The following is a 24,044-nucleotide window of genomic DNA, read 5'->3' as shown; positions in this document are numbered from 1 at the left end:
GTGTGCCCAGAATGTGCCAGTAACACCTGGGCAGTGTGTACCCACCTCCACTGGGGCCGTGTGTTCCTGTGATCCAAGGGTGGCATCTCAGGGGAAACCACTGCGACAACGGAGGCTTCAGGAAAGACAGAGGGTGTTTTTGTAGAGCAACTGGTCAAATGTTCACATATCTGCACTGTCTTTATTTAGCAGTGTCATGTATCCAAGTGAAGAGTTTCCCAATAAATACCAGTTTTGATGCCTAATGAACGCCTGCTGTGTCTTTAATTGTGAGAGGTGCTGGAGAAGGGGATAACCCGTGTGTGTCCATGGCTCATGGAGCAGTGCCCTGAGGGCTGTGATGGGTGTGCAAACATGAATGACTGACCTGGGCAGAGCTTCCCCTGGGTGAGGAGGCTGCTCTGGCACAGCAGGGTGTGTGGGTTAGTGCCCTGCTGTCCGTGGGCACCAACCAGCCTCCTCACCCTCCTCGTTCTTCCTGCAATTCCTACTGCTTAGTTTTCATGTGATTTTTTCCTGTCCTCTTGCTAACATGAGTCCAATGACACACTCCCAACCTGCCAGTAGTTCTGTGAAGGTAAGAGATCTTCTGTTCTGTCTGTGTGAGTCGTGAGGCAAAACCAACCCTGGAGAAGGGCAGGGCAGCCTCTCCCTGCACTGTCTTGTTATCAAATCCAGAAACAAGCCAGGTCATTGTAGTCATGATCCTTGATTTAAAGTCAGGGTATGGATGTTTAAAAATGGTTTCTCTGGCAGTAGTTAAAAATGCTGCTGCTGCAGTTACAAGGATTCACTAAAAGCTGTAGGCTGACCTTCAGTCTTTGAAAGGGCCATGTTATTTTAGCAGATTGAGGGGCACTCCTGTGTATTTTCCAAGCCTGAGTGTAATTCCACGTATCCGTGGGCTGGCTCACAGGAACAGAGGCTGTGCCAAGCGGTGGCTGTGCTCAGAGGGCAGCCAGCAGGGCAGCAGGCAGTGACAGAACTTGTCTGTCTGCTGGAGCTTCACTCTGGGCAGCAGCGTTGGGACGTGAACCCTCTGCCGTGGTGTCGTCGTCGCGGGTGGGAGGGAGGGGAGACCTGTGGGTGGTGCTGAGAGTGCTGCGTGTGCCCCCTGCGTGTGTCAGACATCCTCCACCTCTGAGCAGTGGTGCCTGTGTGTCCCCAGGCTGGGTTAGTTGTGTGTCAGCTCGTGTGTCGTAAACACCTTCCTGGCATTTTTAGTTCCATTGGTTTCCCTCCCTCTCCTGCCCATTTTCCATGCGTGGTGGTGGTTTCCATCTGAACAGTGTGATGTTCTTGTGTCATAAGTACCTCTCATGCTGACTGATGACCAAGGGCGTGGAGCTGGTTGAGTAACACTCTTCTCTTGTGTTTGTAGGTCTGCAGAGGGATCCAGGCGTGTTCCCAGCTGTAGCTCTTGAGCTCTGTAAAGCAGATTCTGGCAGTGACGGACTCGCTTTGTACAAGGGTCAGTCCAAGATGCTGGAGGTGAAAGTGCAGCACAACTCGGAGTCAGAATATTTAGCCAGAGATGGTCCTTCAAGCAACAGCTCCTTCTACAGCAGTGAAGGAGAGGGCACAGACCATGAGGGAGATATTCTGGATTGCAGCGGGTCCAGGCCTTTACTGATGGATTCGGAAGAGGAAGAGGAGACGTGCAAGCTGTGCCCAGGGTTCCTGCAGCCTGTGCCCAGGGAGAGGCACGAGGCCTCCAAGGGAGATCCTCACTCCCAGTCCAGAGCAGGGGAGATGCTGTTCCCAGCCTTCCAGTCGCACACCGGGGAGGCTTTTAACGAACCGGATGTTTTTGCCACGGCTCCTTTCCGAAGCTCCAGGAAAGTGCTGGATGAGGGGGATGTCTTTACCAAAGCTCCTTTTCTCTCCAAGGGCAACGTGGCTCTGCGACATCCAGAAGAAGCAGATGTGTTTCTGAGAGCCCCTTTCACTAAGAAGAAAAGCATGGAAGAGTTGACTTCCCATAAGGAGCCGTTCCCAGCACCTGTTTTCCTCAGCCAAGGGGGCGATGGCCGAGCTCTCCCGCTGCTCCCCAGCCTGGATTCGGCGGCGCACGGGGCCGCGGCCTCGGCGAGGTCTCAGTATCCTCCTGCCGGGTTCCCTCAGCCAGGCAGCCTCCATCCCTGCTCCGGGAGAGCTGTGGAGGCCCAGGAGAGCGTCCCTGCTAAAGGAGGGCTGCCGGAGCAGGGGGACGTGGCTGGGGAGAGGAGCCAAGGCCCCGCGCTGCCCCCGGACGCCGCGCTGGGCGCCGCGGGGAACCAGCCTTTCCGTCCGCAGTCCCTGTCCAAGTATTCCCGGCACTACAGCCCCGAGGACGGGCCAGGCCTCGAGGCCAAGCCCATAGCTGCTTACAAAGTGGTGTCTCAGACCAACAGGCAGGCCATAGCGGGCTCTGTCTCTGTGGTCCCGCTGTCCTCCAGGACTACGGAGCTGCCCGGCGCGGATCCCTTCTCCTCGGCGCCCTTCCCCTCCAAAGCGGGGAAGCAGAAGCCTTAACGTGCTGGGGGCTGGGGCTGCGCTTCCTGCGGGACACCTCGCACAGCACCTCGGACCTCTGCGTCGAAAGGAATGACATAGCAATATATATGTATAAAATAATTATTATTTTTGGTCGGAACTCTCTCTGCAGTGATAGGTAGTGGAACCGTTCTAAGTTATGTTAGTCCCAATGCCTGGCTCTCAGGATCCTCAGAGCCTTTCTCACCTTCCTCCTCTCACTGTCTTCCCCCCATTTATTTTTTTAGATGCTTTTCCAAACTAGTAGTATTCCATATTTTCTGGTCCTGGCTAGAGAAATGCATTATAAGATGAATTAAAAGGTTTATTAATTACAGAGCAAGTCAAGCAGGACTTTCTAATGCTCTGGAAAGGACGTGATTTCACAGGTTAAAGGCTTATTGTGACTTCTTTGCCGTCAGTGCTATTCCTGCTGCTCAGCAGCGGTGTGGCCGTGGCAGCTGTGGCTCTGGGTGGGTGTTGGGGGTGATGTGCCCACCCAGGCAGACCCTGCAGTGCTCTCTGGGGCCAGGCTGTGCAGGGTGGTGGGAGCAGAGCCGTGGCTCTGCTCTCCCTGGGGTGGGACACGTGGCAGTGCTGCCTGGGGTGGGGCCACACCAGTCAGGGAAGGACTCACAGTGCCTTCAGTCTTGGGAACTCCAGTGAGGCAATCAGGCTGTTCCTGCTGCTGGAAAATCAAATTATTGTGCAAACAATCAGGCAAAGCTTTCACTTTTACACATGTATTTCCTGTCTGGTCTATGCCAAAGTGTAGGACCCGGAAATCTGCTCTTGGTGAAGGAGAGATGTGTATTTACAGTATTAAAAATAGACCTTTGGGGGAAATTTATGATGCAAACAGCTCCATAGCTGTGCTGATGTACCTCACGTGGTGTGACTTGGTCCTGTTAGATGGGTTTGTACTGGCAGAGCTCGACTCAGAGTAAATTCTGCCTTTTGTTTTCTTGTTGATTAAGGATGAATTTCAACAAAATCCATTCGCTAGTATTATGTTTTCTATCCCAGTCCCAAAGAGAAGGACAAGTACTTACTGTGTGAGCAGCCAGAGTGTTCAGAGGCAGAATCCCCCGGGCAGGCACTGGGCAGGCCCAGGGCAGACTGTGCTCCCTGCTCTGCTCACTAGTGGAGGACAGAGAGGAGAGTGGAACCTCCCATGTTTATTTTGCAAAATGCCTGGTTGCAGAAGTTGCCCTGGATCTGCTGTTTCTGGCCTGCAAAGGTGCTTGTGAGAGTGGACTGGCTCTCAAAGACCTGGTTATCAGGGCTCTGTGGGATCCCAGTCCAAGCTCCCAGTCCAAGCTGGAGCCTTGTGCTGAGGGTAAAGGACACAGTTTGTGTTTGGGGGTCTCCCACGAGTGGGTTTGTGGTCTTTGGACGTTTGCAGGGGAATTGTTGGAGCCGTGGGTTGGTCTCTGAGGTCAGGACTGGCTGTGTGCAGAGCAGGTTCCTCCCTGTCCACTTGCTGACGTGTTTGTACTCAGAGAGCAAGTCCTGTGAGTAGTGTCCCTCGAGTAGTGGCCCTTGGAGAGAGGGAAGGATCAGCTGTAGCTCCTCCTGACTCACTGGAGTCACACCCTGGGGAGCTGCTGCAGCTGAAAATAGACTTTGGTGTAGTTTGGAGAGAAAAAACCCTGAGACCACCTCCAGCACATGGCTCTGTCCGAGGTCCAAATAATAAGTGTTAAAGGAACACAGGAGGCACAGAAAAGATGTGTGTGAAGGCTGAAAAAAAGAGGACATTGCACAGTCTGGGGCAGACTCGCTGCTCACCTTTCATCCCAGCCACACAGCGGGAGGATGGAGGGATGGATGGACAGGTGGATGGAAAATCCCTGAGTGCTGGGAGGGGACTGCAAAACATCTGCAAGTGGGAATCACCGACTGCTCAGTGTTCCCTTTCCCCTCCCTGAATTTGAATCCCCTCCAAAATATCTCCAGTTGCAAGAGATGAGCCAGGTGTTCTGCTGGACACGGGGGTTGCCTGGAAGGGAGAGGGAAGTGCTTGGGCTGAGGTCTGAGAGCCCTGGGCTGGGCAGGGAGAATACTGGAAAGCAGGGAGGCCACGTTGGCTTGCACAAGTTCCTGGTGAACAGGTCAGCTGGAGCGTGTGGAGCTGGGAACCTTCTGCCCTGCTCTGCTGCACTCACAGCTAATAAATATTGGTGCATAGTGGTGGTTTAGGGGCTTTCTGTCCTCCATCACCACCTCTTGAAAATAGAAGTACTGTAAAAGAAGTTTCTGGGTTTCCCTTGAGATGTTTATTCAGCAAAGCTGAGGCTGTTTATTGTTTTGTTTTTTAGTTTTCTGTTTAAGTATACACCCAACAGGTGGTTGGTTTTGTTTTTTTGTTTTAAATCTCTGTATCCCCAAGTTGGTTGTTGCTGGATAGGATCAGTGAGAGGCCCTGAGAGCGACTGTGACAGCAAACTGTGAATTCAAGGAGGGGGAGTGTGAGGGCCCAGATTTGTCCCAACACCAACCTGTGTCGCAGCCACACTGAGCCAGGAGGCTGCACTTGGCCTCGAGCTCTTAAATTCACTCAGAAGCTGCTGGAAGGGAGGCCAGGCCTTGGCAGTGTGGGATGAACCTGCAGAACAGGGAGATGCTTTGCTGAACCCCAGGTGGGTTCAGGGTGTTCCCTCTGCTCACTGCATTCAGGTTCTTCCTGCCCTTCATTTTTACTTGAAAAATTGCTTTTGGATAATTCTGTGAAGTTTCTGGTCTTGCCACGTCCAGGTGCCACGGAGCTGGTGCTGGAGGAGTATTAGCCTGTCCCCTCTGTGCTCAAAGGGAAGGTACACTGGGGTGTCTGGGCTCATTTCCAGCCCTGTTAGGTTGGGTCAGGCTGAGTTTCCAGCTGGCATTTTGGCAGCTTTTTTGTCCTTCAAGCACTTTACACAAATTGCAGGCTGACTGTGCCCTAGAGCTCACAATCCTGCCAGACACATCCAGTGCTTAAATGGTTTTAAATCTCTTCTGAGGGCGGAGGCAGCTCGTTTGTATCTCTGCATGTAGCTCATAAAGTAATGGGACTTTTGGTTATGGTCATAAGACTCAATTTCAGGGCCTGTTACTCTGATATCCTTCTCATTTCCAGCCTGTGTTCCTCCTAATCCTGCACTGCCACTGCTGCAGCCTCAGTGTGATGAGTTATAAATGGAAATTTCATTTCTCTAGTCTCTGAAGCTTGCTGTTGTAATGTTAAAACAGGGAAGAATGATGCTAATTATTTGCCACACAACCAGTGATCCTAATGAAGTAAGACTAGTACAGCCTCAATGCAGTGTTTTGAAATCAGTTTTCTGAAGAGGAGCACTGGTTTCATCTCTTTAGTAAAGCTGTAGTAAATTCTGTTCACTGCCCTGAGCCCTCCTGCACGGTCGGAGGGTTTCGCAGGGATCTTTGGACAATCTGGGATTCCTGCTGGGAGAGGGAGTGGTTCTTGGTTCTCACTCCCTGAATGCACTTCAAGTCTCTTTTCAAAGTGATTAATCAGAGTTTCTGTGTGAATAGAGCAAGCAGTTGGCTTGGCTCTGTGCTCACTGCCATGACGTTGGTACAGCGCCGTGGGGGGACCTGGACCTGTGTCCTGCCCGGCTCTGCAGGATTTCAGGGGCTTTCCCCGTGTCTCCTCTCCCTCCAGCCAGCTCAGCATCGTCACACCTGGTGTTAAGTTTACAGTTCAGCCTCCTGAAGCCAGCACACACCCAGCCTGGGGTGCACACCCTGCCTGGAGCACAGAGGTGATGCTGAGCCCCTGTGAGCATCGTGACGCATCCCGGAGCATCCTCTGCGGGACAGCAGCAAACTGGGCAGGATCTGCTCAGCTGCTGAACTGTCAGTCACTCCAAAGTGGTAATCGGTTACTTTAACTCAGCTTCCACCAAAGACTCTTCTGTTGGGGAGTTGAATTTTTGTTGGTTTTTTGTTTGTTTGTTTGTTTTCCTCGTGGTGTTAAATCAAGGCCTTTCAGCACACCGACAGACTCCAAAGCATTTTTACAGTGGTGTCCTGACAGTGAAATCTTGGTCCAGTTGGGAAACACATTCCTGAAGCCTGATCACAGCTGCATTAGTGTTTCTAAAAATAGGCCACGGCCTGTAGTTTCCGTTGTAGGTGGGTAAATACCCTCACACACACCTAGAAATGCTCCCTGTGAAGCTGGAGGGATAATGTTGATCCAGTGTTCCCGATCCCTCCCAGGGATGGGGTGGGAGGGCAGGGGACTCACTCGGGTGTAGGGTGCAGTGGGTAGAGCACCCTCACCCAGTCCAGGAGCGAAGGAAGTTCCCTTGTTCCCACGTGGAGCGGGAAGGGGAGCTGGGAGTGTCTGTGGGCCCCTGACTGTGACACACAACCTGACTCGTGTCCCACGAGCAGAGTTTCCCCTCTGTGTGGTCCCTGAGCAGCCGTGGAGCCACCTCAGCCTGGCACATCAGTGGGGCCAAGTTTTGCACTCCAGGTGGGATCATCTGTTTCTGGTAATCATGAAGAAATGTTTGACTTGTAAACTTCTGTACATTTTATTAAAATACTATCTGATGACACTACATTGTCTCCTCTGTGCATTCCTTATCCCCTCCCCTTGCAAAATATTTTTGCTGGATACAGAGAATCTGGGTTTTAATGAATTTTTTCTACCAAGATGCTGAACTGGGTCTGGCCCTGCTGTTTTATCTGGCAGCTGTAAAGTCAAACTGATCTTGTTGCTTTAAGCAGTGGATATTCCAGTTTATATCCAATTTTTATATCCAGAGAGAGTCCTTCCCATCCAGGGCAGAGCTGCAGCTGCAAACAGCACAGAGCAACTGAGCTCTCCCTGCAAAGCTGCTGCTCCTCAGAGGGTTTAATGCTGGTGCCTCTGGACATCCAGGGCTTGGGAGATGTTGAGTCTCCGAGTGCTGGTGATGTGTGGTTTTTCTAGATCATTCAGGTGCCAAGACCTACAAGGGGCTTTGGTAGTGCTTTGCAGAGTGGACTTTGCTTAATTTAATTTCCATCTTGGTAAATGTGTCCATTGGGAAAGACTTTGTGCTGCCTTCTGCCCTGCTGCAGCTGCTGCTGGTAACACCCAGGTAACAGCAGAGCCTGGGAAGGCTGAAAACGAAGCCTTTTCATTCTCAGAGCTGCCATATTTTCTTTTTTTAATTTTCTCCCCTCTTGAACATGCATCCATGGACACACATTAATGTCATTCTCCATTAACGTTGTCTGTAATTTAGTGTTCCCCTGAAAAAGCCACATTTGAGGTTGATTTGTTGAATGTTCATTTTGGGTAGCCTGTGATGCTCAGGAAAGAAAATAAATACAAGTAGCTGTGAAATTTGCACCCCAGAGATTTTAAACCCTGCAAAGCCTGGAGCTGCTGCTGCAGGAGAAGAGGGGCACAGTGAACCCATCCCAGAGAGCACCTGGGAGGGGAATGCTCCACGGCCACATCCGAGCCGGGCATGGGGGGAAGAATGACAGGATCCAGGAAAAGGTTTTGGCAAAGCCCAGGAAAACGTGTGTTCTGTGAGTGCAGCTCCTGCCAAGGTACAGCAGATCCAGTGAGGAATGACTGAAACAGGCTGAGGTTTTGTTCAGGGAACTTTGTGGGGTTTTTAGGCTGTTTCAGTTGTACAAGAAGCAGCAGCGATCATCGGTGGAAGTGACTTTCTGGTCCAAAATGGGCAGGACTATAATCAGACCAATGGGAGGGACATGCAGCCATGGCCCAGACATGACCTAGGATCTCTTGAATTTGCTGACATTGTGGAGGTGTCTCCTTCCTCCCCGGGAAGACTCTTCTTTCTTCTTGCTCAAGGGCCCAGAGCATTGGCCCCTGCACCAAGAGCTTCCACTTCAAATACATTTGGATCAAAATAAAAGCGTTACCTCTTAACTCCCTCTGCAGCCACCCTGTCTGGAATGTTACCGGGAAAAATTTGCAATTTTTGATGGCTTGTGAGAACTGGAGGGGAGTGGAGGGAGGAAAGAAAGGCTTTTTGTGTGTTACCGGGCTCGGAGGTGAAATGGGGGCTGGAGGGGCTGTTTCTGAGCACTGTTGGTAACTGTGCTGCTCCTTCAGGGCTGGGACAAGGACGTGGGGCCTCATCCCCCTGGAACATTATGCAGGGCTGAGAAAAAAGTAAATATTAATGAAATAATTGTTACCCTTGGGGGTGGTTCTTTAAGGTTTTTTTGGGGGGGGGGAGGGTTTACGTATTTTTATTTATATGTCTATATTTCTGTATTTATATTTCTAGCAAACATGCTGACTGTGGACAGGACACAACTGTAGGCTGAACACGAGCCCGGGTGTGCCCAGGGGGCAGGAGGTCAGTGGCCCCTGGGCTGTCCCAGCCATGGGGTGTCACAGCCCCAGGGCAGGGCCCGTCCCTGTGCTGGCACTGCTGGGGCACCTCCAGGGCTGTGTCCAGGGCTGGGCCCTCAACAAGAGAGACACTGAGGGGCTGGAGCGTGTCCAGGGAAGGGAACGGAGCTGGGAAGGGGCTGGAGCAGCAGGAGCAGCTGAGGGAGCTGAGGGGGCTCAGCCTGGAGCAAAGGAGGCTCGGGGGGACATTAGCAAATTTGCAGATGACACCAGGTTGGGGGGTGTGTTGATCTGCTGGAGGGCAGGAGAGCTCTGCAGAGGGACCTGGACAGGCTGGAGAGATGGGCTGATTCCAAGGGGATGAGGTTCAAGCAGGCCAAGGGCCGGGTCCTGCCTTTTGGCCACAACAACCCCCGGCAGCCCCACGGGCTGGGCCAGAGGGGCTGGAGAGCAGCCAGGCAGGAAGGGAGCTGGGAGTGGGGATGGACAGGGAGCTGAACATGAGCCAGGGGGGCCCAGGGGGGCAAGAGGCCAATGGAGCCTGGCCTGGCTCAGGAATAGTGTGGCAGCAGGAGCAGGGCAGGGATTGTGCCCCTGCCCTGGGCACTGGGGAGGCCACCCCTGGAGTGCTGTGCCCAGCTCTGGGCCCTCAGCTTGGGAAGGATGTGGAGGGGCTGGAGCAGGGGCAGAGAAGGGCAACGAGGCTGGGGAAGGGTGTGGAGCACAAGTGCTGTGAGGAGAGGCTGAGGGAGCTGGGGGGGCTCAGCCTGGAGAGGAGGAGGCTCAAGGGAGACCTTCTCACTCTCTGCAACTCCCTGCCAGGAGGGGGGAGCCGGGGGGGGTCGGGCTCTGCTCCCAGGAACCAGCAGTGGGACAAGAGGGCACAGCCTGGAGCTGCCCCAGGGCAGGTTTAGGTTGGATATGAGGAAGAAAGTTTTTACAGAGAGGGTAACAGACATTGGAATGGGCTGCCCAGGGAGGTGAGACTGGATGTGGCATCAGTGCCATGGTGTGGTAACCACGGCGGGGTTGGATCAAGGGTTGCACTTGATCTCAGAGGTCTTTTCCAACCCGGTTGATTCTATGATTCTATGATTCTTGCTCTCTGCAAGAGAGACAGGAGGGGGAGCCGGGGGGGGGGATGGGGGTGTCGGGCTCTGTTCGCAGGGAACAAGGGACGGGATGAGGGGAAACGGCCTCAAGCTGTGCCAGGGGAGGGTCAGGTTGGACATTGGGAACATTCCTTCATGGAAAGGGCGGTCCAGCCCCGGCACAGCTGCCCAGGGCAGTGGTGGAGTCCCCGTCTCTGGGAGGATTTAATACGCGTGTGGCTGTGGCACCTTGGGACACGGGTTAGGGTGGCCTTGGCGGTGCTGGGGGAGCGGTCGGGCTCGGTGGGCTCGGGTTCCTCTCACCCCGAACGCCGCCGCCATTCCCGGGCTCCCGGCCCTGCCCCGGCCCCTCAGGCGCCGCCATTGCCGCCCGCCGCCGCCAGGGGGCGCCGCCGCGTGCGGGCCATGGCGGGCGCGGCCGGAGCGGCCCAAGATGGCGGCGGTGCGGCGGCTGAGCGCGGCGGCGGCGCCGGCCCGGCGGTAGGTGCTGACCGCGGGGTTCCAGCGGTGGGCGCTGACCGCGGGGCCCCGGCGGTGGGTGCTGGCCGCGGGGTTCCAGCGGTGGGTGCTGGCCGCGGGGTTCCAGCGGTGGGTGCTGGCCGCGGGGCTCCCGCTGCCCCGGCACGGCTCTCTCACGGAGCTGTTTTCCGCAGGGGTCCCCTCTCGCGGGTCAGGGTCAGGGTTAGGGCCGTGTCGCAGCGAGCGGTGCCGCGCTCCTCGCTCTTCCCCTTCCCTTCCCCGCCCCAGCCGGGCGGACGGCGGTGAAGTTTGTTCCTGTTCCTCCAGATGGGCGGGGAGGGACTGTTTCTCTCCCCTAGGTCCTTTCCAGCAGCAAGGCGTTAGTTCCCCTGACTAGTTGGTTAGGTGCTGAGGGGGCTCAGCCTTGCGCCCCCGGGGGCGCCGTGTCTGAGGGGTCATTCCCACCTCAGGACCCTCCAGTGAGGAGTAATTCCATTCCACACACACCCGCTCAGAACCCCGCAGTGAGGGGTAATTCCCACACATGTGCTCAGGACCACGGTAGAAGGAGTAATTCCTCCCCCCCCCGTGTGCTCAGGATCACGCAATGAAGAGCATTTAACCCCCTCACATCTGTATCCTTCCGGCCTTGAAATGAGAGGGAATTCCTCCCGAGTTGCTAGGGATCAAGCAATAAGGGGGAATTCAGAGGACCCTGTAGTGCTGGGCACAGCTGCCCTGTGCTGAGCACCGAAATGGGATGTAATCATTATTGCCCAAAGCTAAAGGGAGAAAAGAGAACTTTTCTCTTGAGCGACCTTCCTCACCCACCCTGTTGCGGTCTCTCTGCTTCAAAGAGCACAAAAATAAGCAAATAACACGATTTAGACCTTTCCTGTGTTCATGTCTCCCTCACTTGCAGCAGTGTCAGGAGGCAGAGCTTCTTTCCTGTTCCATGTTTGAGGAATCTGGGCCTCTTGCAGTGCTTGTGTTTGGGTTTATGACCCCCAAGAGAACCAGCCTCCTCTGACAACAGCCCCTGCAGATGGTGTTTATGTAGTTTACCTGCTTTCCCCTCATCTGTGCCTGATGAGGGGGAGAGAAGCCAGGTAATAATTGCTCCTCAGTATGTAGTAATTCATCTGTGACACGAGGTGGGTTTTGGTTTCATTTTCTGACATTCAGTTTGCTCTCAGACACCTGGGTGCTGTTGGCTGTGCACACAGTTACAGAAATCAGGTGTGTAAGCAGGTGAAAGTGAGGCCTGTTGTTATTCCACCACTCCACTTGTTTTCCTCTTAATGTTTTCAGGTTTTTTCCTATCTGCTCTTCCCCTTTTACCTTCATCCATCCCTGTTCTCACTGCTAGCACAAGTTACGTGGCCAGTAGGGAGCAGGGCCTCATTTTAACTGGTCTGGTTTAATTCTGGGACAGTATTTGTACAGGAATATACTGAATTTATTTATTCCCCATAGGGAATAAATACAGAGAGGTGGACAGGGGTTGAGGTATGGCTTGTTCCTAGTAGAGTTTTTATATCTTTTACCCAAGTGCTGTCTTGGTATTTTTTCCTTATGAGAATTGTTTGTGTAAGACCAGCTACTGAGTTACCTTTTTAGCCTGTCTTGTACCTTCTAAGAGTCATGCAGACTCTTCTCTACATGCCTAAGACCCTTAGGTGTGACCAGCTAAACCCATAGAGCACAGGAGTAAATTCTAGGGTGCTTGGGGTTGGATTGATCTCAGCTATCTGGAATCTTCTGAAATTTAGGTTTTTAGTCCAAGGGAGATTTTCAGGTGCTCAGGACTGTTAAAAGGAAGACCAGAGGCCCCCTCTGGGTGATTATCCCCTTCTGTGATAGGTAAGTAAGGTGATCTGCCTGGTTTTAGTGACTGAAGGAGTGTGGGTTAATTTTTTGGTGGCTAAAATTAGAGAGTTGTGTCTGTTTTGTTATGAGAGAGAGGCAGCACTGAAAAGGGAAAAAAGGGATGTTCTGTGATCCAGCCTCAAACTTGCTGCATTACCTGAGAGGTTTAAGGCAGGTGTGTCTTGGAGAGCCCTGGGGTTGCTAAAAGCATGTGGAATACCCTTTCAGTGGGGCAGTGCAGACGTGGGATTTGGAAATCCTTAGTAAAGTTATTTTTCTTTAGGTTCTGTCAGATGCTGTTAAAAGATCATAATTGGACAACTCGACAGCCTTTCCACCAACTTCTGCAAAAGAAACCATCTCTTCCATCTGCAGTGTGGCATCGTGCAGGTAAGTCAGTGCCACTTAAAAAGGAACAGATGAGCAGGGTCTGAGTTTCTGTGTCTTTTGGTAGTGCTGGAAGTTTGCTGTTCATTCTGAAACCCGAGTGTGGTGACAGCTCCTGGGTGGGTTTTAAGGCAGTGCTGGTGCATCTGGACATCTGGGGCTCGGGGAGATGTGGAGGCTCACTGTGTGCTGGTTATATGTGTTTTTCTATACCATTCAGCTGCCAAGACTTTGTTAGTGCAGAACATTATTTGGGCTTTGCTGCACTTCTGAATTTATTTTCTATATTGGTGTAAATGTGTCCGTTGGGAAAGACTTTGTGCTGCCTTCTGTCCTGCTGCAGCTGCTGACTCTGCCAGGTGACGTTGCTGACTGTCCTTCCCCCAGAACGTGGGAAGGCTGAAAGCAAAGCTTTTCATTCTCAGAGCTGCAATATTTTCTTTATTTTAATTTCCACCTCTTGACCGTGCATCCATCTGTGGTGCATTAGCTGGATTCTCCAGTAATATTACATCTGCAATTTGGTGTTACCCTGAAAAAGCCATGTTTGAGGATGAGTTTGTTGTACCTGCCATTTTTTTGGTAGGCTGCAAAGCTCAGGAAAGGAAGAAAAATATAAAATACCTGTGAAACTTGTGCCACAAAAAACTATGTTTTTGCAGCTGCCTGAGGAGTTTAGAGACATAAAGATTCTGCAGGTGCTGTTGCATGGAATTAGTCACAGATGGAAATATTATTTAAATGAGTCTGCTCAGGCAGAAGGCTCTTTAATTTTGGTTTCAGAGAGTCCAATCTTAGCTGCTGCAGCACTGTTTTCTCTCTTTCAGTTCTAACAACAGGCAGATTGGTGAGTACACTTGGTGTTTTACCTGTTTCTCATAAGTAGACTTAGTGTTTGACCTGTTCCTGCCCGTGTCCTGGTAAAGGCTGTCTCAGCTTGGTTTGTTCCCTCACCTGGAGAACAGGATAACAAGCAGGTACTCCCAGAGCTCTGCAGAGGCTCCAGAGAACAGATGTCAGAGGCAAACCCAGCCAGTTACCAACCTGTGAGTAACAAATCCCAGGGAGTTCCTCTCAGCTGGGCAAGGAGCTCCCCAGGCTGGGTAATGATTGACAAAGCTGCTCTTAGGAAAGCAGCTCTTCACTGCAGAGCACACTTAGAACACAGAGCCTGCCCTCCTGGACACCTGCTGGGAGGGCTGATCCGGCTGGCTGTGGTTGGGGTGTTGGACCACACCTGGATGAGCAGCGTCCAGTGGCTGTCAGTGTCCCTCTGCTTCCAAAACACAGGGAGAGGGGACTCAAATTTACATGTCTGGGTTATGCCAGATGGGATTTGGATGCCAGCTGGATCTGGAAGATGGGTAGTTCTTCTGTCCCCATGGATAATCTAGTTGCTTGCTCTATCAGGAGTATTCTTTTCATCTTAAAACTGTTTCCCTCCTAAGTTTGTTTTTTTTTCTTTTAAAAAAATAGAGAAAATGGAGTGTGTGCGTATTTACCATTGTGTATGTTTGAGTCACAGGGATTGTCACCATGACAGACACATGAAGCAACAATTTGGCAATTTATAAACAGTGTGATTTGCCATTCAATGCCAGGGAGTCATGAGCAAAATGGCACTTTAGAAAAATGAAAATGTCAGCTCTTTTTACTGCTTTAAATCCTTCTAGTGTGTGTTTTTTAAATTTATGTGAGGTTGTTTCTCAAATATGATTTATAAATATTAGCTCTTGAAGATTTTTTTGGTTTAAAATGCACTTTTTTTCTTTCCTGCATGTTTGTATCTCACTGTGTTATTGGGTGTGCAGGGAGTAGGGAGAAGAACTAGAATATGAGAGAGAGACTCCCTAACTGATGTTCACCTTCAGTGGGACATCAGGCATGTGCTACATGGACATGCCTACAGAAAAATACTATTAAATGTACACCATCAAATGTAGAGTGTTAAATTTTAGTTAAAATCAGGGTTTTTTACACTCTTCCAGTGAGACAGACAGTTGAAAAAGGAACTTCAGTAAAAATGTATCTTTAAAAGAACTTTGCCAGTGAATGGTAAATAGTTTATTGTAAATTGCTTGGTCAGTTCAGTTTTGGGAGGGTAAGTGATGGCTCACAGTAATTTTTTACCCTGTGGAAAATCTAAGCTGGGTCTACTTCACCGTAACTCTTGTTACACTGGTTTTTCTTTTCTATAGTGCTGAAAAATGAGATAAAACCCAAACCCCATAACTCATGTGCATCTTCAAGAGAGAGTTAGCAAAACTGATTCTGCTTCAATCTGGAAAGGGGATTAAATGGTGTTTGAGGATCATAAAATAAAAAAAGCCAAGGCAGCAGAGACCTGCAGGGTGCAGCTCTGGGCCCTCAGCAGAAGGTCAGGCTGGCCCTGGCCTCGTGCAGCTCGATGCAAAGACAAGGTTCCATGTAACACAGGTTTTCCTGTGAGATGACCTGCCTGTGTTTTCCAGTGTTCCTGTGGGTCTGGAGGCTTCCCTGGAGCCCGTGGTGGTGTTGGAGCCCCGTGGCTGCCCAGGCTGCTGTTGCTGGAGCAGAGGGATCCAGCAGGCCTTGACTTTTCACTGAAGCTCCTTAGGTTTGATGATATTATTTTTCTCCTTTGTTTTTGTATTTCCAGTGAGAGGCATGTTTATTCAGACTCAGGACACACCAAATCCAAATAGCCTGAAGTTTATTCCAGGGAGGGAGGTGCTGGAGTCGAGGACGATGGAGTTTTCCACACCAGCTGCAGCGTTTTGCTCACCTTTAGCAAGGTATTGCTGAACACATCCTGGTGGGCTTGGGGGCTGGTATGGGCTCTGTGCCTACAACTGATGCTTTTAAGCACAACTGCTGATCATTCTGCTCCTCTTTAGAAGCAGCTTGGTTGGATTTGAGTTTTTAATGCTGCTTTACTTGTGCTTAAGATTGCAGCTGGGGCTTGGTGTTGCTGAAGTTCTGTGTATGTGTGTCCTCCCCTCAGCTCTGTCATGGCAGAAGGCACCAGTTTATGCAACTGGATTGAAAGATGTTATAAATCAGTGTTTGTGAGCAGTTGCTGCATCACCAGCGAGACCTCTGGCCCCAGTTTCACAAATTCGTTCTCATCAGAGCACTCTGAATTCAAGGAGTTACTTGGAAATCATGTAACTTTTCAGAGCTGGGAAACAGGCAGTGAACAGTCCCCAGATACCATGAAATAAATGCAGTAGCTCCCCTTGGCAGGTGTTGGGGCTGCCCTGAACTTCAGAAGGTTTATGCTCCACTTCAGGGAAGGCCAGGTTTGCCCCCTCTTTTGGGCTGGGTCTGTAACAGCTCCTGGGAGTGCAACTTTCAGTACCAAAATGCATAATCTGGAGTAAGAACCACTGAGCACAGACTTTGTTTATATCACCTTGGTACAGAAGGGGTTTGGAGCACCCTCACAAGTCTCTGGGAATATTTGGAAGCATCGACTGGGCATGTGTGTCAATGCTTTCACATCAGTCTCTGAAAATAAACTCTGTTCTCTGGGTGGAGGGGCTTCAGTGTGGGGGGGAGATCCAGAAATGCCACAGTACGTCACCAGTTTAAGGCATCTTTTTGTAGATTGGAAGGATTGTGGGCAAAAGCAGGAGCTGTTGGACGTGGCTTTGCCTCCAGGAGCTGCAGCTCTGTCTCTTGCAGGGTTGTTTGAGAGCAAGGAGGATCTTTGCAAGCAAAGCTCCGTGACTTAAAATCATAAATCCAGTGTGAAAGGTTTCTGAGGACATCCCCATGTCTGCAGAGGGCTGCAGCTGTAGGATCTCACTGTGCCAAAGTGCATCAGGTTGCAGAATGTAATCAACTGTCAGAAAGTGGCTTTTTGTTGTCGTGTATTTGCAAATAGACATTTTAATCAGAGATTATTTATGTGCTGGAATGCATCTTGTGGCAGCTTGGGGGTGGGTATTGTGCAGGTTCATGGGAAGAATCGTCTGCTCTGTGTATTGTTAAAGCCCAGATTATGTTTTTTGTAAAGGGAATACTCATTTATTTTAAAAGGGAATATTAATTTTCCAAATAATTAATAAACACTTCCTGAAGGGGAGGGAGGGGAGAGAATTCTCTAATTGATCTCAGATGGTTTGGTGCACTTGCACAATTTCATGGTTTAAGTAACTTCAGAATGCAGTTGGTTTAGTGCTGCAAACACCCAGTGCAACTGTCCCATGTGAAGAGATTCTTTCAGGGGGGTATTCTGAAATCTCTTTTGTCATTTTCCATCACATGTACTTTTGTGATAAGATTTCCAATTCCTTCATTTATTGCATTTTTGATGTTTTGCAGTCTTTCAGGAGAATATCTTATCTTTTTCCCCCATAATTGCAAAAATACAGCCTTGTGCTGTATTGACCTCCAAGTGCATCCTGGTTTTAATTTTTTTTTATTTTTTCTGTGGATGAATTTGTTGGGTTTTCATTAAGCATTTATGAATATTGGGTTATATATTCTCATTTTCATTTTTGTACTTAAACCATTGTCCAAAATATGCTCTTTCCTATCATGTAAGTTCTTGCGTGCTCATTCACCACCTGGATGTTGGGTTCTATAGGGGCCACCCCAGGCAGTTTACCATGAGTCTTATGCCTTTATTAAATGCCCTTTTTCCTTGCCTTGGTAATGACTGAAAATACTGAAGATGCCTCCCAAGGTGAGCTGGTGTGTTAAAGCTGCTCAGCACTAACCCTTGTATTTAGTGGCAGTTTTTATTGAGCTCAGTGACTTCAGATCACTTTAAGGAATTTCCCTTGTCTTTGCACTAGTCCTGCCTGAAACAACAGGTGCCTCCTGGTTTTGATGCTGAACAAATAGCTTGTAATACACAGAATATAATTTTGCCCCAGAGTCTCACATGTCTTGTGGGAAGCCCTGTAAGGTGTGCTGGGTTTTACTCTGGGCTCTGCCATGGGGGAGGTAACTGGAGTTTCTCTTAATGGCTCTGGGTTTAGTGCTTATTTTTGTCTAGAAGTGTATTCTAGAACTTCTGTGACAGATTATATAAATCTTGAGTTTGCCTGAAATGTGGGTGCATTTTTGCCATGTTTTTGTTGTTGTTGTTTCCTGAACAGACAGTTATTCAGGATTGAAGGAGTTAAAAGTGTTTTCTTTGGACCAGACTTCATCACAATCACCAAGGTAAGCAGAGCAGAGGCTCAGCTGTGCTGAAAGCTGAGCTGATCCAGCCAGGCCCTGGGACAGGCAAGTGGAAGTTCCAGAGGCAATGGCCACAAGTGACTAAAGGGAATTGCCTTTGATGCAAAGAAGATAAATCATTGCAACGTGTGGCTAAGCACTGGGACAGGCTTCCCAGGGAAGCTGTGGATTCTTTGATCTTGGGAATGGTCAGCACTGGACTGACTGAGGCCCTGTGCTCATGGTCAGCTTGGAAGTTGGCTGGCTGACCTGTGGAATGCTTCCTGGTGGAAGTTGGCTGGCTGACCTGTGGAATGCTTCCCGATGGCACAGGACCAGGAGGGGAACCTTGCAGGTCCTGGGGTGTTTGCTCAAGGTGTGGAGCTCCTGTCAGAGAGATAAGGAGTTCCTTAGGAACTGGGCAGGCTCTGACTGTGAAGAACACAGGGCAATTCAGGGAGTGAGAATTTGATAATCTTAGGTCTCTGAAACAGTTTGGTAGAAATATCTGTCAAATAATGTATTTAGGAGACTTTCACACCTTTTTAGCTAATATTCTAATAGCACTTGGCTTGCAAACAAGGGGACTGTAGACTGTGATAAATCGACTCTTACTAAACTTCTTTGGCAAAGCTGGGCTTAACAAAACCGTGAAATCAAATCCATGTGTAAACATGTGAGCCCATGAGGGTATTTGTAATGTAAGAAGAATCTTTGTGTAACTTATTACTATTAGGAGGCAGGTATTCATACTTTCTTTTTACTGTTCCTTTTTTTTTTTTTCCTTTTAATTCCCATAGGAGAGTGAAGACCTGGATTGGAACTTACTGAAACCAGATATTTATGCAGCTATAATGGATTTCTTTGCCTCTGGTTTGCCTGTGGTCACTGATGAGGCACCCAGGACAGATACAGGTAAATGAAACTTGGGCAAGAGGCCGGGGGCTGCCTTTGGGTTCAGCTTCTGTGACGTGCAGAAGAGCCTCAGGAGAGCAAGCAAGAGAATTGGAATTTAAATTTAAACCCTCTCCAGTGGAATTAGCAGCCTGTGTGAAGGAGCTGTTCAGCCAGGACCACAACTGTGCTGTGTGTGACATCCCAGGGCTGTGCTGAGCTGGCTGCCCTGGCACCTGGGCCCTGTGCTGGTGCTCCCCAGGAGGGGAGATGTGTTTACAAGTCCTGAGGCAGAGTTTAGAAAGCCCTGGGGGGTTGCTGCCTGTCCTTTTTATATGGGCACCTTAAATAGAAAAAGGAGTGCCCAGGCTTAATGACAGTGCCTTAATGATAGGTTTGTGGTCTTAAATGAATGAAAAATAGTAAGAGGTCTTTTCCAAACTGTAATAGAAAGTAACAGAGTAACTGACAATTTAACTCAAGGGTACTATTCTGCCTTTTATTTTCTCATTTGCAGCTTACCAACTTAAAGTTTTTTTCAGTGTTTTAAGGAAAATTATGGCAATTGAATTGCTCTCTGTTACATCTGAATTTAATTTTAATATTAACATAGCCTTTATTTTATTGAAAAGGTTCTCTCAGAAATGCTTCTATGAGTCTAACACTGAGCTTAGATTGCATCCAGAGCTGCTAAACCCTAACATGTGCATAATTCTCCTGCTGAATTTTTTAGCTTGCTAAAGCCTTCCTTCCGAGGACCCTGCCTTAACCCTTGCATCCCTATGGAATGTTACTTGTTGCTTCCTTTAAAAAGTGGAACTGCTGCTCTCTGCCAAGACCTTTGCCTCTTGAGAACTCTGAACCAGCTGGGTTTTGCCAGCAAAAGCCTGGGATGCAAATAAGGATAATGCAGGAAAAGATACTCTGAAATGAGATTTCTGCCTTTCAGTCTCAGGCATCTCAGCAGTGTTTTCTGCTGCTTCATTCTGCCACCGTGGATATCCAGGGTTAGCATCCTGCTGGAATCCGTGGATATCCAGGGTTAGCATCCTACTGGAATCCGTGGATATCCAGGGTTAGAATCCTACTGGAATCCATGGATATCCAGGGTTAGAATCCTACTGGAATCTGTGGATATCCAGGGTTAGCATCCTCCTGGAATCCATGGATATCCAGAGTTAGCATCCTCCTGGAATCCATGGATATCCAGGGTTAGCATCCTCCTGGAATCCATGGATATCCAGGGTTAGCATCCTCCTGGAATCCATGGATATCCAGGGTTAGAATCCTACTGGAATCTGTGGATATCCAGGGTTAGAATCCTGCTGGAATCCGTGGATATCCAGGGTTAGAATCCCACTGGAATTCTCTCCAGGTCCTGACTTGCACATCTTTCTCTCCCCAAGCTGCTTCCGAAGAAGATGATGAAGTTGTGCTGATGATTAAGGAGCTGCTGGATACAAGGATAAGGTAAACAGGGAACCTTGTTGGATCAGTGAGTCAGTGTTGGGGTTGGATTTGTTTAGGAAGCAGTGGGATTTTCCTTGGGGTGTGTGATTTCCTGGCTCAGCCCCTGGGGGGGTTAAAGGGCAGAGCTGGCCCAGCTGAGGATGCAGTTGAAATGATGAAAACTACACAATATTTGCTGTTAGAGGCACTTCTTTTTTTCTCTGTTTTAATATCTGTTCTTACTTTTTTCTCGTCCTTCCCTTCCAAGTATCCGAAAGTAGTTTCTACTCTCCTATCATAATCTGAAGGAGTATTTACTAGTGGGTTTCCCTCTCTCTCTGGGCTTCAGTGGATTTTGTCCCTCCATTCTGTTGTGATTTTATTGGTGCTTTAACACAGCTTGAATTTACAAACTGGTGGTAACTAATGAAGTCTCAAGAGTGGCTCTGGATCTTGTTGTTTACCTGAAGGCTATTTTTGTGCTCATTAATTGCCTTCCAAAGGAACTGAAAGGAATAAGCAACTTGACATTTTACGTAGAGGAGGAGATGTGTTTGTGGAGCTGTGGTATCTGATGGTGACATCTTCCCCAGCTCACAGACTGCAGGAACCAGAAACTTGTTTGTGGGTCAAAATTGTGGAAATTATGATGAACTTGGGCCTTTTTGTTTTTTTTCTTAGATGCTGCATTTAAAGTGATATCACTTTACTTAAAAATTCAGTTATCTCAGAGCTGACAAATGGTTAGTTTTCCTGACAGAGGAAGAAAAATAGAAAAAAGCTGGAACATTTTTCCCAAGCGTATGTCCCAAGCACTGAAAGCAGGATGATGTTGTGTAAAGCTGTGACAGTGACATCCAGGAGGCCCTGCCCGTGCTGGGTGCCTGGGGGGTTGAGCTCCCTGTGATATGTCACTCCCTGATTTCCCAGTGCCCTTCTGCAACAGGCACAGAATTTCTGCCCAAATTTCTGGTTTTCCTACCTTTTTCTTTCTTTCATTTCCTTCCCCCTGTACCCCTTGGTGGACCAAGAAGCTGTTGATGAGAATATCAGCAGTGAAGTATCTTCCTTCATTTCATAGCAGGGTAGTGGACAGAGGTTATATATAAACCAGGGTACACACAGAGCATTTATTGTTCAGTCAATCAAAAATACATGCACAGAAGTTGTCAGAAGGTGCAGGATGGAGGGAATGTCAATCTGAAAGGTCCTGTAGTGTGTTAAAGTTAATTCAAATAAGAAAAATGGAATTTTTAATCGTGGTCTTTGGCTTTCTGGAACGGAGATAATTTGCTGTGGTGAGTTAATAAATGTGTCAGGTTGACGGATTTTTCTCTTAGGACTGTAGTTCTCAAAGAGTTATTTTGGAAATCAGTATAAAGAGCTTCTGTTAGAGTAACTTGATGGTTTTAGCTTGGTCTGGAAAAATGTTGCTATGGGGACCCAGCTACAATGCTGGGCATTTGTGGCTGGCAGAGGGAGAGCAGGCTGCAGAAATGCTAATGGCACTGGGGGGAGCTTATCAGGGCTGGCTCCTTCACCCCTGAGCAGGATTAAGCTTTTATAGTTGCAGTTATTTTCTGTCCTCAGTGAATTGTGGAGAACTGCATATTTATTTATGGAAGGACTTCAGGACTCCTTATCACAGGTGCCAGCTGCACATGCACCCCATGGTAGGACACACCCCAGCAGTGCTGGCAATAACTGGGCAGTTCCTGCACGTGGGGAGGGCCTTCGGGCAGCCCCGTGTGTCGGAGCAGGTTGGATCCAGCTCTGCTCCAAGGTGTTTGTTTACCCTCTCCCCATAAATGTCAGTGATTCCTTCATACACTGCTGCTTTCATTGCAAAAGTATTTTGCTCAATGTCCTATGGAAAAACAGTTTCTGTCAACATGAGAGAGCCCAGCAAAGTAGGAGGTGTTGGAAATTTGAACCATGTGGTTGTAGAGAAAGAGGGCTGCAGTTACTCTGTATTTTGTGTGTGTTAAATTTGGCTTTCCTGAAGGTTTCTGGAAGGATCCATATTTCAGGTGTACTTGCTGTGGATTGAGTCTCGTGTCCCACCAGGCCGACGGTGCAGGAGGATGGTGGTGATGTGATTTATAAAGGCTTTGAGGATGGCATTGTGCAGCTGAAGCTGCAGGGCTCGTGCACCAGCTGTCCCAGCTCCATCATCACCCTGAAGAACGGGATCCAGAACATGCTGCAGTTCTACATCCCCGAGGTGGAAGGCGTGGAGCAGGTGGGTTGGGCAGGGGTCAGAGCTGGTTTCTTTTCAGTGCAAAAGGAGGGCTTTGTCCCTTTCCAGCCTGCACAGGTTGGCAGGTCAGGGAAAGAACGGGATGGAGAGATGTGGGTTTCCAAGTCAGGGTTTCCAAGTCAGGACCTGTATGTTGGCAGAGGATATGGAACACTGCAAAATCCTGTCCAAGCCCCCATGCTGGGCTGCCTGGCTGGGGAGCAGCGTGGCAGCCAAGGACCTGGTGCTGGAGGGTGCCAGGCTGCCCCTGAGCAGCCTGTGCCTCATGGCAGAGCTGTTGATGGTGCTGGCAGCAGCCTGAGGGAGGTGAGCCCTTGCTGGACTCTCTCCAAAATGCCCATGTCCCTCTTCTGCTGAGGAGCCCAGACCTGGGCAGTTTTCAGTTACCCGTGTGCTTTGCTGACTTTACGTGATAAAAAGCAACAGGCTTCTGTCCCCTGGAACTCAGATTCTTTTGCTTTCTCATGAAATATCTGATACCTGTAGTGATTGCTTTCCTGGCTTTTGTGGTAACTTGACCAGCTTCCATTATTTCAGCCACGTTTCCTGTGGCATTTTGGGTTGCAGGTTTTTCTCACATGCTTCGCATGCCTGTTGTCGTTTGGGCTGTGGGATAACTGCTGTTCTTCTCAGGCCCAGCAGGGCTTTGATGTAATAAATCCTGCAGGGCTGAGAGTTTAAACTGTTTACCTAAACCACTTCTGGATTTGATTTCAGGTTGTTGACGACGACGATGACGTGGAGAAAGAAGCAAATTCTACTTGAGTTGCATCATCTGTGGCCAAACACACCTTTACATCCTGGTGTGTGTAAACCATCTTTGTGCTGAGAAACAACCCAATCCGCCTTTTCAGAAACATAGTTGCACTTCCCTGGGAAAGTGTGTCATCAGTGTAAGCAGCTTGTCCACTAATTTATTAAATGCCCTCCATTAAAAACAATCCTTTTGCTCTCTGTTATGCTATGTCTTAAGAAAGAAATGTTGGGCTTGAAAAACGGTGAGGTCTCTCTTTGTTGGTTCATACAGATAATTCAAGAGTGAAAAAAGAGAAGGCAGAAGTCAAGTTTTGTGACTGTGCAATAGAAATAGATGTTTATTCCCCTAAACCTCCATGGGCCTGGCAGGACTCTGCCCTTGCTCTGTAACTGGGGAATCAGGAATGTTAATTTTATCAAGTCTTTTTAAAAAGCTTTTGATTCCTGTCAATTTTTCATGTTACCTGATTGCTCATTGCCACTGTGCAAACAGCAAAAAAACCCAACAAAAGATGTGAATTGTTTGTTACAGAAATCATATCTTTTAAAGTAAATGTTAGAAGAAGATGATCCTGTCAGCTTCAGGAAGTAGAGAGGCTAATTAGCCTATTTAGAAGTAGAATCGTTCAGCCACCATTAGCGGTCTGTTTAAACATGCAAAAACTTCTGGAGGCCGTAATTCTCCACCTTGCAGAGGAAAGTGGGTGCTTGAGGGCACGGATTGCATTTGGATGGCAGGAGAAGGACTGTTTGCTCCTGCTGGATCCTGTTTGTTCTCCGGCAGGGCCGGGAGGAACTTGGCTGCCCCGGCTGCTGCGGGAGGGGGACGTGGCAGAGCCAACACCTTCCATCT

General features: G+C 49.2%; 2 protein-coding genes and 1 long non-coding RNA gene across 7 annotated transcripts in view; 2 read left to right on the top strand and 1 right to left on the bottom strand.

The window, feature by feature from the left end:
* Positions 1-7,085, top strand: part of AAK1 (AP2 associated kinase 1) — an 84,185-nt gene extending 77,100 nt beyond the window's left edge. For all 4 annotated transcript variants that reach the window (XM_064637718.1, XM_064637717.1, XM_064637716.1 and 1 more), the window contains one exon: positions 1,382-7,085. In XM_064637718.1, coding sequence (XP_064493788.1) covers positions 1,382-2,514 — 1,133 coding nt within the window. In that variant the 3' untranslated portion in view covers positions 2,515-7,085. The remainder of the gene's footprint in view (positions 1-1,381) is intronic.
* Positions 160-10,387, bottom strand: LOC135403626 (uncharacterized). The gene is made up of 2 exons (XR_010425444.1): positions 10,192-10,387; positions 160-8,654 (listed from the first exon to the last, which is right to left on the bottom strand). It is a non-coding gene; the product is annotated as an uncharacterized LOC135403626 (long non-coding RNA).
* On the top strand, positions 10,337-23,376 carry NFU1 (NFU1 iron-sulfur cluster scaffold). Of its 2 annotated transcripts, none has more exons than XM_064637792.1 (8): positions 10,337-10,443; positions 12,575-12,681; positions 15,317-15,452; positions 17,769-17,835; positions 18,633-18,747; positions 20,133-20,196; positions 22,243-22,417; positions 23,153-23,376. In XM_064637792.1, exons 1-8 carry the CDS (start codon positions 10,397-10,399, stop codon positions 23,198-23,200), a joined length of 759 nt encoding a protein of 252 aa, XP_064493862.1. In that variant the 5' UTR covers positions 10,337-10,396; the 3' UTR covers positions 23,201-23,376. The 2 variants fall into 2 exon arrangements, with proteins under 2 accessions (XP_064493862.1, XP_064493863.1); XM_064637793.1 differs by lacking the exon at positions 10,337-10,443 and adding an exon at positions 11,497-11,531.
* The last annotated feature ends 668 nt before the right edge of the window (positions 23,377-24,044 follow it).

Source organism: Pseudopipra pipra, chromosome 28, assembly GCF_036250125.1.
Source record: "Pseudopipra pipra isolate bDixPip1 chromosome 28, bDixPip1.hap1, whole genome shotgun sequence".
NCBI lineage: Eukaryota > Metazoa > Chordata > Aves > Passeriformes > Pipridae > Pseudopipra > Pseudopipra pipra.
Note: the sequence above shows the minus strand (reverse complement) of the source record. Positions and strands in the feature narration are given on the sequence as shown.